The following is a 14,896-nucleotide window of genomic DNA, read 5'->3' as shown; positions in this document are numbered from 1 at the left end:
TACCGGTCAATCTACGCCCCTACCCTCACCTATGGTCATGAACTTTGGGTAGTGACCTGATGAAGAATTTTGACAGCTTGGCCCCCTGCAGGGGGAGGTTGCCCCAGTCCTACCTCCTGCAGGGCTTTGAACTGGACTCAAGACCTTTTGAGGTAGCTCCAACTTGCTACCCAACTTCCTACCCCCCGGGCAGATCCCGACACCTGGAAGTTGGTTCAAACAGACATGAATCAAGAGAGCACCCCATGGGGTGATTTGGAGGTCTGTGACAGTCATGCCAAATGTCTGATAATGACATTTGGCCCGATTCACATCCGACTGTAAATTACTTTTTGTCTCTCGCCTGATTCGTGTATTCCTGCATTTTTTTGTTAAACTACCATATACGGACTTCCTGATCCCTCAGGGGTGGTCCCAAAGCTAAAGTATTCACACATCTGACTGGCTCTCACTGGGCTGGTTTATTCCTGTAACTTTTGTATAAAAACCCTTTGACTGAACCCATCTGGGTCGACACACCAAATACAGACTCGATCTGTGCTGGTCATGTCGACCGCCGGCTTACTGATTAAAACCTCTCTATACCACGAGCGGACTTCTGAACTGGTTTTTGATAAATTCCTCAACAATTTGGTGCTTGTGACCCGGATAACAATAGACTTTCGATGGGAACTCCTTTTTCCAGGCCAACGACACAACCAGCGACTTCTATCTAAATTAAATCAGGTAAGGGATCCATTTACAAAATCCCAAGTTATTGTTTCTGGGCTGTTGTCGAAAGTCTGTGAACTGGAGTGCCAGAGAAAGTTGACGTTATCCTGAAATTTAGGTAAGTCCGCTGTGTGGTTGTGAAGGTTATTTTTTATTATTTTGTGTTATTGGGAAGGTTATTGTAGAGATGTTTTTTAGGAATGCTGGCAATTTCATAACACTTGAATTTGATTGTGTTGTGAGAATGTTCTGCTTCTCCTGCCTTAAGAATCTGACTCGCTCTTCTAAAAAAAGGTTTAATATCTCGGGTAACATTAAAGAGAGAAATGGCGCCATGGTTGGTCTGAGTACCAATAAAAAGATAGTCCAGGGGGACTATTCTTATGCATAGGCAGGACGTGGGGTCCGTAAGTGTTGGAACACTGATATATTTGTGAGAAATAGACATACTGTATGTAGAGGAACTGTTTTTTTTATTTTATAAGTGGGGATGACACGCTCTCCCAAATGGGGTATATTTCATTTCTGCAAGAATCGACTCGCTCTTCTTTGCATCAACAGGAATGATTTGTATGCTCAGGTAGACTGATAGTTGGAAAGTTTTTGGGAAGTTTTTCAGTTCTTTAAATACATGTATGGTAATCACGGTACCGATAGTTTTATTTGTTAGTTTTGTTTGTTACTTAGTTAGTATTAAATATTGTTAAAATAACTAAAAAGCACTTCAAACTCCCTCAGATTTTTGGAGGGATGAAAGTAGACGCCGTAATGCAGAATCCCAAGTAGCTTCGCTTACTGATCAAAATAAAAAGCTGATGGCTCTACTAAGGAAGGATTTAAAAACACAACGCAGACAAAAATGAAATTAGAGAACCAGTTAAATGATAAAATCAAAACCTTTATCCGGTGAAACTGATTAAAGAATCAAATGACGATGACACTTCTGATGACGACTGGATTTTACAAAAATTCAAGATCTGTTGCCTACAAAATTTGGAGCCAAATAATAGTAAGAGATTTTAAATGAATAAACAAAAATGGCTAGAGGAAACAGCTGTTAAACTAACTTTGCTACATGATTTGAAAAGTAAAGTACTTGATGCTTGTAGAATTCCCTTTAATCCCACAGCTGTTGCCAAAATCACACCGAGCAAGCTCAGACCTTTTATAATATTCATTGCCTTAACAGTTCAAAGGGAAGTAGATGACAAATCCCAGGGAACTTTATGCTAAAATAATGTTGACAGCAAAAGAGAATTGTGGTCTGTCACGAGATCAGATTGATGGATTCCCTCCAGGGTACATGCAAAATATATATTTGCTAATTGCCCTCAACAAAGAGTAGGGCTGGATAACGCAAAAAAAATAATCTGAAATGTATGAAAATACTAATGTCTTTTTCAAAAGTGTTTCCTACACAGGTTGAGCGCTGAGAGGAGGCGCAGAGGAACCAGCCAATGATCGGCTCCCATTGTGGTGAGCCAAATCAGAACATCCCAATTTACATAATCTTATCCTGCCTATGGTAACTTCATCATGTAAGTGCATGGAAATCTGTCTGTGGCCTACTATAACGTCTCTGAATGCATGTATAACTAACCTCTAACTAGAGGTGTCAAGTAACGAAGTACAAATACCTCATTAACTTACTTAAGGAGAACTTTTGGTTGTGTATGCTTCACTGGAGTAATTATTTTTCAGACGGTTTTTACTTTTACTCCTTACATTTTCACGCAATTATCTTTACTTTTTACTCCTTACGTTTTAAAAACAGCCTTACTCTATTTCATTTCGGCCTTTAAAAAACTATCCAGTTAAATTGTGCCATCCAGATAGAGTGAATTTGGTTGTGGTTGGATGAGAAGTATAAACATATTTGGTTTGTACGTGTCTGGTCTCTGAAACACATGTTAATGCTCAATAATGCACATATATGGTTCTTTAATATATTTGCATTATACTAAGATGCATTCATTTTCAATGGCTTTTAGCCTTAATAGTTTTTCCCCGCTTATATTACTTTTACTTTTATACTTTAAGTACTTTTGAAACCAGTACTTTATACTTTTACTTGAGAAAAAAAAAAAAAAAGAGAAAAAATTTTGAGTTGATACTTCAACTTCTACAGGAGTATTTTTGAACTCTAATATCTATACTTCTACCTGAGTAATGAATGTGAATACTTTTGACACCTCTGTCTTTAACACTCGTCCTGACCTTTCCTGTTTTCCTCACTGACGGCTCTGCTTATAAAAATGGAATACCATACGCAGGTTATACAATTTGTAATAATTCTTAATTGTTGAAAGCGCCCTCCTCCTCCAGCTCCACCCAAGTAGATGAAACTATATATACTGATCAAAAGGTAAAACTGTTACAATCTATACAGATTCCAGATATGCTTTTGGTTGTGTATATTGTATTTTATAGATTTTATATATTGTGGGCGAACCGAGGATTTATCTCATCCTCGGAGATAAATGTGGTTAATTGATTGGTGAACTGTTACAAGCCTGTCAACTACCTTCATCTATTGCTTTGTTAAATGTGAAGCCCACACCCAGTCCAACCCTGTTTTCACTAGGCAATGCTTCAGCTGACCATGCAGCAAAAGAAACTGCCAAATTTGGCTTACCTGTCTATGTAAAACTTTGCCCTTCTATACCCGCTAACGACCTGGTTTCTCCTAATGATGTAGCCCTCCTACAAGAACACTACTGAGGTGAAGAAAAAAACGGATTGTAGCATTCCCATGGTTGTAAAAATGTAAATAATTATGGGTCAGCAACGACGGCCGCGTTGTTGCACCCACATCCTTGTACCCGTGAATAGCTGATCACAGTTGGCAATCACAGATGAGCAAAAGGGGGAATGTGTCAGATAGTGTTGAAAGACTGATAAGCTCCAAGATTTGCATCCTATAAAAATATTCCAAACATTATCAACACTTCCCCCCACCGTGACTTTTTTTGAAGCTCTGCAAATAGACATTGGCCCGGTTTCCCAGATCAGTTAAGTAGTTCTTAACAGCGAAAGACTTCTTTCACAGGCTCCTTAAGATGGTTTGAAAGAAGTCTTTCGCTGTTAAGAACTACTTAACTGATCTGGGAAACCGGGCCATTATGTGAGGGATATGAAATTATTCTTGTATGAAAATGTTCATGTATGAAAATGTTTTTGTATGTGCAGAGAATTTTAAACTGGACTTAAATGGACAATGTTGACACCTGTTAACACCCATTAGGAAGCACAAAACTCACGCCTCATGAAAGGATTATGGGTAGACCTATGACCATACCAAGCAATTCAGTTCTGTATATATGAAGAAGATGGACTTCCATGCCATGGATGAATCCATGATATCATTCTGTTGTACTCTAAACTTCTGCTGTTCAGTCAATCCACAGAAAAGTAAAAGCTGTCCAGTCTCTTCCTAGTGGCAAACCATGCCACAACCCGGAGACTGGGTTTGTGTCGGAGAGGGCCTCGGTGGTCCAGGGCTCAGCACGTCCTGCACCACCGACACTCAAGGGTGGGGGGCGCTGGCCTGGTTCCACGCGTCCCACTGCGGGAGCACAGCTCCTCGACCATGCACCGGAGACCGGCCGATTCCTTCTTCTTTCTGTGGTACCCCGTCGGAGCCATTGAGGGGAGCAACGCGGGCAGGGAAAGCCCAGCTCCAACACCCAGGACCTCCACGACTGGTGGAGGAGCGGAGGAGTGGAGGAGCAGAGGAGCAGCGCAGGCCCCGCAGACCCCCACAAGCGAGACAATTATGGTGTAGCATCGAGATGTGACTCCACATACTCTCCTTCTGAAGAACTGCTTGTTAAGCCTAAAACAAGCCAAAAACCACTGCCCGATTCCATTGAGGATTCAGCAAGGACCGCAACAGGGGGCATGCCGATGCTCTCACGGGAGATGGCTGCTCTAGGGATGATGGCCTTGCGGAATCGTGCTGCATTGGACTACTTACTAGCTTCTCAAGGGGAACGTGTGCTGTCATTAAAACTGAATGTTGTACATTTATACCCGCAATGCCACAGTCCAAGAAATAACGCATCACTTGAAAGACATTGCTAAAACGTTACATACAACTGTCGCAACTAGTTTTTTGATTGCTTTAAAGAACAGTTAGGACACGTTGGTTACTTGATATTTGAATTTGTTTTGTTGGCTTGTTGTTATTTGACTTCTGATCACATGTTTAAGGTTCACTTGCAAAATATGTATCACTTCTCCACTGTAATTCAACAAAAAGAAAAAAAATTGTGAATTGATGAAGAATTTTGACAGCTTGGCCCCCTGCAGGGGGAGGTTGCCCCAGTCCTACCTCCTGCAGGGCTTTGAACTGGACTCAAGACCTTTTGAGGTAGCTCCAACTTGCTACCCAACTTCCTACCCCCCGGGCAGATCCCGACACCTGGAAGTTGGTTCAAACAGACATGAATCAAGAGAGCACCCCATGGGGTGATTTGGAGGTCTGTGACAGTCATGCCAAATGTCTGATAATGACATTTGGCCCGATTCACATCCGACTGTAAATTACTTTTTGTCTCTCGCCTGATTCGTGTATTCCTGCATTTTTTTGTTAAACTACCATATACGGACTTCCTGATCCCTCAGGGGTGGTCCCAAAGCTAAAGGATTCACACATCTGACTGGCTCTCACTGGGCTGGTTTATTCCTGTAACTTTTGTATAAAAACCCTTTGACTGAACCCATCTGGGTCGACACACCAAATACAGACTTGATCTGTGCTGGTCATGTCGACCACCGGCTTACTGATTAAAACCTCTCTATACCACGAGCGGACTTCTGAACTGGTTTTTGATAAATTCCTCAACAGACCGAAAGGACAAGATCGCGGATACAAGTGGCCGAGATGAGTTTCCTCCGCAGGGTGGCTGGACGCTCCCTTAGAGATAGGGTGAGGAGTTCGGTCACCCGGGAGGAGCTCGGAGTCGGGCCGCTGCTCCTTCACATTGAGAGGAGTCAGTTGAGGTGGCTTGGGCATCTGTATCGGATGCCTCCTGGACGCCTCCCTAGGGAGGTGTTCCAGGCATGTCCCACCGGGGAAGACCCAGGACACGCTGGAGAGACTATGTCTCTCGGCTGGCCTGGGAATGCCTCGGACTACCCTCGGAAGAGCTGGAGGAAGTCTGGGCATCCCTGTTGAGACTGCTGCCCCTGCGACCCGGTCATAGTTAGTTGTACCAACCTAAGCTTTGATTAAAGCATGTAATGAGTGTTGTATTGTTTCAATGAGCTTATGGAATGTTATATTTGATTCCATACAGATTTTTATTAACATTTTGCCAAAATCTTTATTTATTTTTTTTGATAGAAAAGTTGGGACTGCTTATGGAGGACATTTCAAAGATTAACTACTTTTTCCAGACGTTTAGCCCAATGAATCCTGGCATTGTCATGTCAAAGTATGCACCATCAGGGAAGAACCAAATGTATAAGAAAAACCTGCACATTCAGTATATTCAGCTAACATTATTTGTGGGCAAATTATATTATTTAATATCAACTTGAGCAAGCTCAAACCACAGACATCTACATCAATTTCTTCTTTAGTGATGAGCATTACTCTGGAACAAATCAGATATTTCTCCATTGCAGTTTACTTACTGTAAGGCTAAACAGCCTTTTAACCGCAATACCTGGATTTCTCTTGTGCATGTGGATATGCTTTTACTTTGACTGTTAAATACTGATCAAGTCAGTGATGAGATGGTGTGTGCTCTATTTTTGACATTCCTCTACTGGACTTCAAACATTTAAAAGGATCTCTCATTACAATCATTCATTCATGTTTTTTTCCCGCAGACCTAATTTCTTCGTCAAAAGGCAATGGTTCATGACGATGCTTACAGGTTTTAATCATGTCTTGGACAGTTCTCAACCAAATTGAAAAACAGTAATATTCTTAGTTTGATTTTCTTGATGAAGACCAGTAACATGAATGTTATCAAACATGAACACTTTTTTTTCTCCTCACAAACATAGATGTGACTTCTCTCATGTTAGCTTAAACCCACACTGAAGAAATACCACTTATCACCACATAGTGATGGCATATGACAAAAAACGTTGATGGCAAAACTGAAACAAAAAGTGGCTAAAAAACAAACAAACAGTCCAACCAAGAGTACAGTTAATCAGCAAATGGAGCTTTGAGTTAAGTGGCAACATCAATACATTTCTGTCAATACTAATTGACCACTTAGAATCATACATTTTTTTAAATACAAAAAAGCCTAAATGAAAAGGACCCCCATCCACAATAACATTAATTTCTCAGCTTCTGAAGAAAATGGAAAGAAACAATTGAGAATTCAAACCTGCATTTAATTTGATACTGCCTTCATGTTTAGCAATATTTTATAAAATACAATAAGTGCACTTTTGCTGCTTTTGGTCTTAGAAGGTTAAAATAATTCCACAAGTCTATTGTTCATTCATGTAAGCAATGCAATTTTGAACATCTATTTTAATATGTAGAACCACAGTATTGCTTTTAAACTAAACTACACAAGTTGAAGCGTTAACAGAATATTGGTGATGGAAAATAAATTTGTTTTAGAGCAGCCAATAATTTCATACATCCCATACTGATTTTAACCCCCCCCCCCCCAAAAAAAGGACCTAATCATGCACTGTAAAAGTAACAGAGTTTTATTAAGCAGTTAGGACAGATAGACATTTTCCTTTAATTGAAAACTCAACATTACATTGTATTGAGAAAACATTTAAAAAGAAAACAAATGAACAAACAAACAAAAACCCATATCTCAAATATCTCAAATAAAAAGCCCCAGACATTATGGCTGCAGGAGTGTGGACATGACCATGACGGGCATGACTTATAAAGTCTCTGTGGATGTGTTACAGTTGCATCTACTGACGGAATGAGGGAATGCATGAACAAATCAGCCCAGGACTTTTAGAAAAATATGCTGTTCAAGTAATTCAAGTATTGTAAAAACTGAGCACTTCAGGTAATATTTTCCTGGCCTTTGACTGTATATGTCCCTTTAGCAGTCAAAAGAAGATCAGACAGCCCTTGTCCTGCAAAACTTCTCATCTTTTTTACTTGAAAAAAATACTTGATACTTTCTTAAAAAAACAATGAGCATATCTTAGAGGATTCATTAAAACTGATAGACTGCATGAACCGGATGGAAATGTTTCCCAACAGAGCACATATTTTGATGAGGTCAAAAAGGTCCAAAACTCAGTCATGGTTCAAGTCAGAGGAGTCTTGATCAGTCCCAGATTTAGCACTGGATCCTCTCTTGAAGGGCCTAAAAAAGCTTGGGAGTGATATTATCTTGGAAGGATTTTTCTTGTATATCACTGCTTTATTTATTTCTTCTTTTGATACATCTACATACTCTGCAGCGCCTGTGACGTTCTTTTGTATGTTGTTGATTAGCTCCCCCTAGTGGAGATAAAGCAGTATGACACCAGTCAGGATACAAGAATATTCTTTTACATTTGTCCTCATATAGCAGTTTCATCAGGGGTCCTACCTTACCTGAATCTCCAACAGCATGGCTGTGTCCACAAATATCTCATGCAAGTCTTTAATGCTGGACTCAAGGCAAATGATGTCCTGGTGACGTCTTTCAATCTCAGTCAGAGCCTGACTTGTAACACGAGCTTCAGACTTGACCTGCAGGAGAAAAAATGTGCACAAGCCACCATTTATTAAATAAAAAAAGTTTAACACAAAAAATACATTATTTATATATATACATATGTATTAGGGCTGTCAAACGATTATTTTTTTTTAATGGCGATTAATCGCATGTTGTCCATAGTTAACCCTAATTAGTTAATATTAATCGCACATTTATTCACACATTTTTTGCTGTTCTAAATTACCTTTAGGTATTTTTTAAAATGTTTTTAATACTGTTAACAACATGAGAAAGGGCAAATATGCTTGCTTTATGCCAATGTTTATTCAACAACATTCCTTCTTAAGTACAAACACATAATCCCCAACTTTACACTTGTAAAGACTAACTTAAAGGGGACCTTTTATGGCATTTAATGTCTATTTTAAACAGGCCTTGAATGTCTTAAAAACAAGCTTTTGATTGTTTTTTCTATATAAATTAGAAATTCAGCCTCTGGGCCATGTCTTTATTTTTACCGTTTCTAAACTCATTCTCTATGAGGGATTCTGAGTGGGAGGGGAGGCTATGATAATGAGGCACTGTGCTGATTGACTGCCTGAATGACACGATACACCGCTATGAAAAAATGGCAGAAGCTCCGGCCGGCGGAGTTAAGCCTGAATTATGGTTTTGCGTTAAATCGACGCAGACCCTACGCCGTAGGGTACGGCGTAACCTACTGCGTAGGCTCTGCGTTGGTGTAACGCGGAACCATAAATCAGCCTTTACACCGTGTAATGCATGCGATGCAAGTGAGCGTCAGTGACAAAATTAATTCCATTGCTTTATTTTCTATTGGACTGTCCTAACTGGCCGCAGTGACGCAGCGCTGTTTTGAGCTGAACATTTGTCGGACGCCCTGCTTCTATTTTCTTCCTGTCGCTCGGGTTGAAAGCCGGTTGAAAGCGCTGTAGGAAACAGTCATGGATGAGGAACGGCTGATCCAGTTAGTTGAAATGAGAAGTTATCTCTATGATACCTCCTCATTTCACTACAAAAACCTCAATAAAGTGGCAGCTGGCTGGAGGGAGATGGACAGAGAGCGTCCGATGTCACGCAGTGCGACGCGATAGTCGGACGCTCGCATGCAGTTACACGGTTTTATAGTTGTGGGCTTGGTTTCACGCATCAGAGGCCAAACCTCTGCTCCTGTCGTGACGTCACGACGTCGTTAAAAAAAATTGTCGACGTTAAGAGGCCGTTAACGCGTTATTAACGCGTTAACTTTGACAGCCCTAATATATATAAAATAATAGGGGCACGGTGGCACAGCTGGTAGTGCAGCCCTCTCACAGCAAGAAGGACCTGGGTTCAATTCCCGCAGTGAGGGCTGAAAGTGCGTGTTAGTTCCCCCATGACTTCAGCGCCCACACCCTGGGTGGGGTTGGCGAAAGGGCCTTTCTGTGTGGAGTTTGCATGTTCTCCCCGTGTTTCCTTGGGTAGCTAATGTGAGCTACCCTCACAAAAACATGCAGCAGTCCTGGGCTGTACATGCCCCCTCTGGCCAACCGGGGCGCCAGATGGGAATTATCTGGCCGGAATAACGTGATCCTTCCACGCTATGTCCGGCCAGAGAAACCCCACCCTGTCTGGTGAACAGAAGCAGCCTGCTCACTCCTCAGGTTAAAGAGGAGACTTGCTCAGTGTAGGGCCCTCCCAGGGTTGGTAGAGGGAGCCATGCCCAGGACTGACTTAGGTAGGAGCACCGGGTGATAAAATGGGGAAATAAAATCGGGGATAAGAATATTTAAAAAATAAATATTTTTTTATTTAAATAAATGCATTTTTATTTAAATAAATAAAACAATAAAGATTTTAATTAGCATAGATAAGTGATTTATTGAGGAAGAAAGCAAAAGAAAATCCACTTACATCAGATATGAAGATGGAGAGATTGTCAAGGTGCAGCATTTCCTCCAACTCTTCATCTGTGGTTACTTTATCCACTGAATGAGGCAAGATGTATTCATTTAAAATTATCTCTGTGTTTTTTAATTTATAGTCCACATCTCAAAATCATTAATCCACATAATTGCTCAAAGTTACTCATTGAAAGCAAGACAAGATAAAAGAAAGAGAGTCATTTCACTGACAGATCTTTTTAGTGTTCTTTTAGTGTACATCCTGGATGCCAGCTGCAGGATGGCACTGTCACACCTTTATTGCAATAAAACGAGCTTCACTGCAACTAAAAAAAAAAAAAGTGTACTATAGGCTTGTACCATAATGAGTACAGATAAATGGGAAAATGCTAGCCCCGGCCCAAGTGCTAATTTTAAGATGCAGCTATATAATGTAAAAAATACCTGACGTGACAAGGAGGTGAAACGGGTGCTAATGTTTTTCAACATTATAATCCTGTTTCTGGCAACTCACCAATCTCCAGCTGTCTCTGAATGTGTCCCTTGGATTTCTCTCTAAAGGACATTAGTCCCTTATGGTAACCCCTCATGACTTCAGCAAACCAGCGAGTCAAGTGTGAGTGCTGATGGAGGACAGTCAGCAGAATTAGAAATTAGATTATTGAGCCAACAATTTAAATGAACCAGTTTAAAAACGTCAATCTAAAAAAAGAACACAGTCAGCAGTGGATTTGTATAGGGTGTAAAGACTAGAAGACTTTTTAGATGACTATTAACAAAATAAATAGTAATAAAAGTAGCAGTTCCAGACCTGGTTTCTCTGAATACGATGCATTACTGAGGAATCAAGATTGTTCTCATGTATTGACCAGCTCTTCTGCATTGCTAAGAAAAATTAAACATACAGATCTAATGAGATTACAAACATGGGATCCAGTTACAACATGAAATAAAACTAACTTCTGTTGGTGAAAATTGAATCACTTTTCTTGACATGCAGTAAAGACTAAAGTGTTACTCTAAGAGACGTTTTCAATGTGTTACCAGCAGAATATACTGCACTACACTTCCTCTATTTATTTGCAAACCAAATCATGTGTTATGATATTCTGAACACGCTGACGTCCTGCTCCACTCCACCTCCTTGACGATGACTCACATCAACAAAGCACCGAAAGCTGATGCATTTGTAACAATTTAACTGCACTTACGCTCCATTTGGAAAATACACGTTTTGGAAAAGCACATATATTAAAAAACAAAACAAAACAACAACACTCCGCTTACATTTTAACTTGGCCCGGACCAGGTTAGCATTTTTCTTGATCTCATTGTTAAGCAGCTCCAGTTCATCTCTGCCTCCTAAAAACAATAGAGGAAGTTCTCTTTAGAGAAGGAATCATTTCCACTAATTATGTGTCTAATGTGATCTAGGTGTGTATGTTAGGAACTGACAAAGAAAACCAGCAAGAGGTTTGGTTCTATGAATTGTCCTTTTGTTTGAACTACAGATTTAACCATAAAAACGTTATATGCAGATGATGTTTATATCAATAGCTTTGCAACTCAAAATATACCAGTCCAATTTGTATTTTTTTGGGGCCACTAAATGTAATTATTATGAGAAGCTGAGAGTATGATCATGTGAATATAAACCTTGTACCACTTTACATTTTTTAATGTTTCTAAATATATATATATATATATATATATATATATATATATATATATATCACATATATAAACATAAAAAAATATCAAAAAGTTAATATGCTAAATGTAATTATATACATTTCATGTTCTAAAGATGTATGATGGGGCTGAGATGAGTACAGATGTATTATAATAACATACTGCAAAGCAACTTGAGACTTCTTGAAGGCAAGAAATGCAATATTCTTCAATGGCCAAGCCAGTCATCTCATCTTAACCCATGAGAGAATGCTTTTCAGCTATTGCATTGCTAGAAAGTATACACTTGTAAAATCCATTGCGGCAATGTATTAAGTACAAAAGCATATAAACTGTCACTGTCTAAGCATATCTGGAGCAAACTAACTGTTCCGATGTGTTTCAAACTGGCCCCCGCTATGAACCGTTACAGTTATATTTGCCAAAGGCTGTTTGACCTTTTTGTTGCTCTGTATATCTTATGTGCACTTAAAGATCTGACAGATGTTAAAATAATTTACTATGATCATGTTTGAACTCAATTTAAGTCTAGCAGCTCCAATAAACTTTGAACAAACATTACCTTTGTCCTGGTTGGGAAAAGACAGGATGCTGGTTTGTCTTTTCGCTATTTCCTCTGCCTGCCTGGAGATGTTTTCAATCAGCCCTCTCACATCCCCAAACTACAAAAGCACAGCAAACATTAACATACAAATATTCCTTAAATTAGCTTGCTCCAAACAGAATTAAAAATATTATAAACTTTCCTACTAAAAGATAAAAAAGTTTCCTCTTCCAAGCTTCTACTTTGTAACAACCACATGAATAGTTTAGTCTTTATCAGAAGACAGTGAACATGTCTCTTGAATGAACAGCCAAATAAGAAAGAAGTCATACTTTTCCTTGACTCTCATTTTCAAAATGCTGCATTTAAAAATATGACCATTCATAATTTTTAGCAAGTTACTGATATGTCCACAACTGTTATCATGATCCCATGGACTTTATTTTTCCCTCTGTTATAGAAATATCAAAACAAGTTTTAAAACGGTTCAACATAGGTTTTAACACATACATTTAACTATGTTCACTTCGGTGGTCTGCAGGTATTTTAAAGATTTCCACTGCAAAAACCTAACCCTGCAATAAAAACAAAGAATGATAAGGAATGACTCTCCAAAGTGCTACTACCTCATTGAAACCCATTAATATACTACAAAACAGTGTTTGAGAAGCTCCCCACTGCCGTGACTGTGATACATGAAAGCGTTAACAGGTTATGTGTTTACAACACCTGCAGTAATATCCACAAGTACCTGCGGGTGACGTCATCGGGACTTCGAAACAAGCTTAAGACAGGAACAGGAACAAATGTATAAAAACATATACGAAACAACTAATTAAAATTATTGGAAGGAGTTTGCATGGAAGATTTTAATAAGATATATTTTAGGACACCCCAAATTCAAAGTAAGTACAAATGTGATCTAACTTCAAATTGTTGGAGAAAATGCGGGGAGCAGATAGCAACAGCACAGTCATGTATTTTGGTCATGTATAGTTATAAGTGAATTTTGGGAAAACTCTGTCAGAGATTTGGAGAATTTTTTTGGTGTTTCTTTTGATAAAAAACTACTGGTGTTATTACTTGGAAAAACACCAGAAAAAATTAAGAGAAAAGATACTCACTTGTTTTTAGTTTTAAGAGTAGCATTAATTAAACAAATTACAAGAAATTGGTTAAAGGATGATAATTTAATTAATTATAAATTGAAGGATCTTGTAAATGACATATATGGAATGGAAAAAATAACAATGAGACTTAGAAATCAAGTTTATATTTTTTGAAAAAAGATGGGAAAAATGGGTGAGGTACACAACAAACAATAGCACTAATGACCCTTAACATGATTTTTGTGTATGTTTTGTCTCCGAATATGTCTACACTTCTGTCCATGTAGTGCATATAAGGTATCCTCTGAAAATTATATATCCTCTAAAATTATATATATATATATATATATATATATATATATATATATATATATATATATATATATATATATATACAAACTACAAAACGGCTTTTGAGAAGCTCCCCACTGTCGTGACTGTGATACATGAAAGGGTTAACAGGTTATTTGTTTACACCTTTACCTGCAGGAATATCCACAATACCTGCGGGTGAGGTCATCGGGACATAGAAACAAGCTTCAGACAAATGCAGTTAAACAAAGCCCCCACATTTGTGAATCTCACCGTTTTGAAAAGGTCATCCATGATAACAGCGTCGTCTCCTATATTTCTGCAGGTAAAACAAAAAAGAGGAAGTTCGTTACCCTGCTGGAACCGCCACGCAGATAACAGCGTTTTTGAAACTAAGAAAAGAATCGCCTGCTTCCACAAGTAGCCTAAAGTCAGCCAAATTATAACTGGTTTGAAGTAGAATACATCTACATATCTACACAAAACTAGTTTTTGGTATTCACTCATACGCAAGATCTCACCAGTGTAGTGTCGGCTTTAGTTTAGTCTCCGAGTCACCTGTGCAATGAAAGTCGCAGGCACGCATGCGCGTTACCGTCAACGAAAGCAAACAAAGAAAAGTAAGGGGTAGTGTGGGCTGTTATATTTCAAATGAGGTTTACACCACTCATCTCATCATGATGAATTTTTATTTATCTTTTGTTTATCTTTCTTTCACAAATGAATATGCTATATTAACCACTCAGACATGGGGGTTTATGCTCAGAGCAATATCTACAAATGTCTTCCCTTTCATGATGAAAAGCTGATCTGATATAATTTTCTAGTGCTCAGTGGGTGGGCTTCAAAATTACAGTAACAGTCCTGAATGAGGTGGCTCTGATCGAAAAAGCACAAAATCCACAGATTCAAAATAGTTAAACCACTTTCTTTCTAGTAGTTAATTAATTTGACATATCTTTGCACTTC

At 38.9% G+C, this 14,896-nt stretch overlaps 1 protein-coding gene across 1 annotated transcript; it reads right to left on the bottom strand.

The window, feature by feature from the left end:
- Positions 1 to 6,774: 6,774 nt before the first annotated feature.
- Positions 6,775 to 14,502, bottom strand: LOC133454714 (syntaxin-2-like). Its single transcript, XM_061733440.1, has 9 exons — positions 14,449 to 14,502; positions 14,201 to 14,246; positions 12,525 to 12,624; positions 11,558 to 11,632; positions 11,082 to 11,155; positions 10,785 to 10,893; positions 10,281 to 10,354; positions 8,261 to 8,398; positions 6,775 to 8,164 (listed from the first exon to the last, which is right to left on the bottom strand). The coding sequence occupies exons 2-9, from the start codon at positions 14,219 to 14,221 to the stop codon at positions 7,958 to 7,960; spliced, it is 798 nt and encodes a 265-aa protein (XP_061589424.1). The 5' UTR covers positions 14,222 to 14,246; positions 14,449 to 14,502; the 3' UTR covers positions 6,775 to 7,957.
- Positions 14,503 to 14,896: the final 394 nt, after the last annotated feature.

Source organism: Cololabis saira, chromosome 11 (assembly GCF_033807715.1).
Source record: "Cololabis saira isolate AMF1-May2022 chromosome 11, fColSai1.1, whole genome shotgun sequence".
Taxonomy (NCBI): Eukaryota; Metazoa; Chordata; class Actinopteri; order Beloniformes; family Belonidae; genus Cololabis; species Cololabis saira.
Note: the sequence above shows the minus strand (reverse complement) of the source record. Positions and strands in the feature narration are given on the sequence as shown.

What these genes read in the sequence shown, in the direction of transcription:
- LOC133454714 (XM_061733440.1), bottom strand. Translation starts at nt 14,221, where the DNA reads ATGGATGACCTTTTCAAAACG. An exon ending in GGTCCGGGCCAAGTTAAAAT is followed by an intron (nt 11,156 to 11,557) that starts GTAAGCGGAGTG and finishes AATTTTTCTTAG; the next exon opens with CAATGCAGAAGAGCTGGTCA. An exon ending in TCTCCATCTTCATATCTGAT is followed by an intron (nt 8,399 to 10,280) that starts GTAAGTGGATTT and finishes TTTCTCCTGCAG; the next exon opens with GTCAAGTCTGAAGCTCGTGT.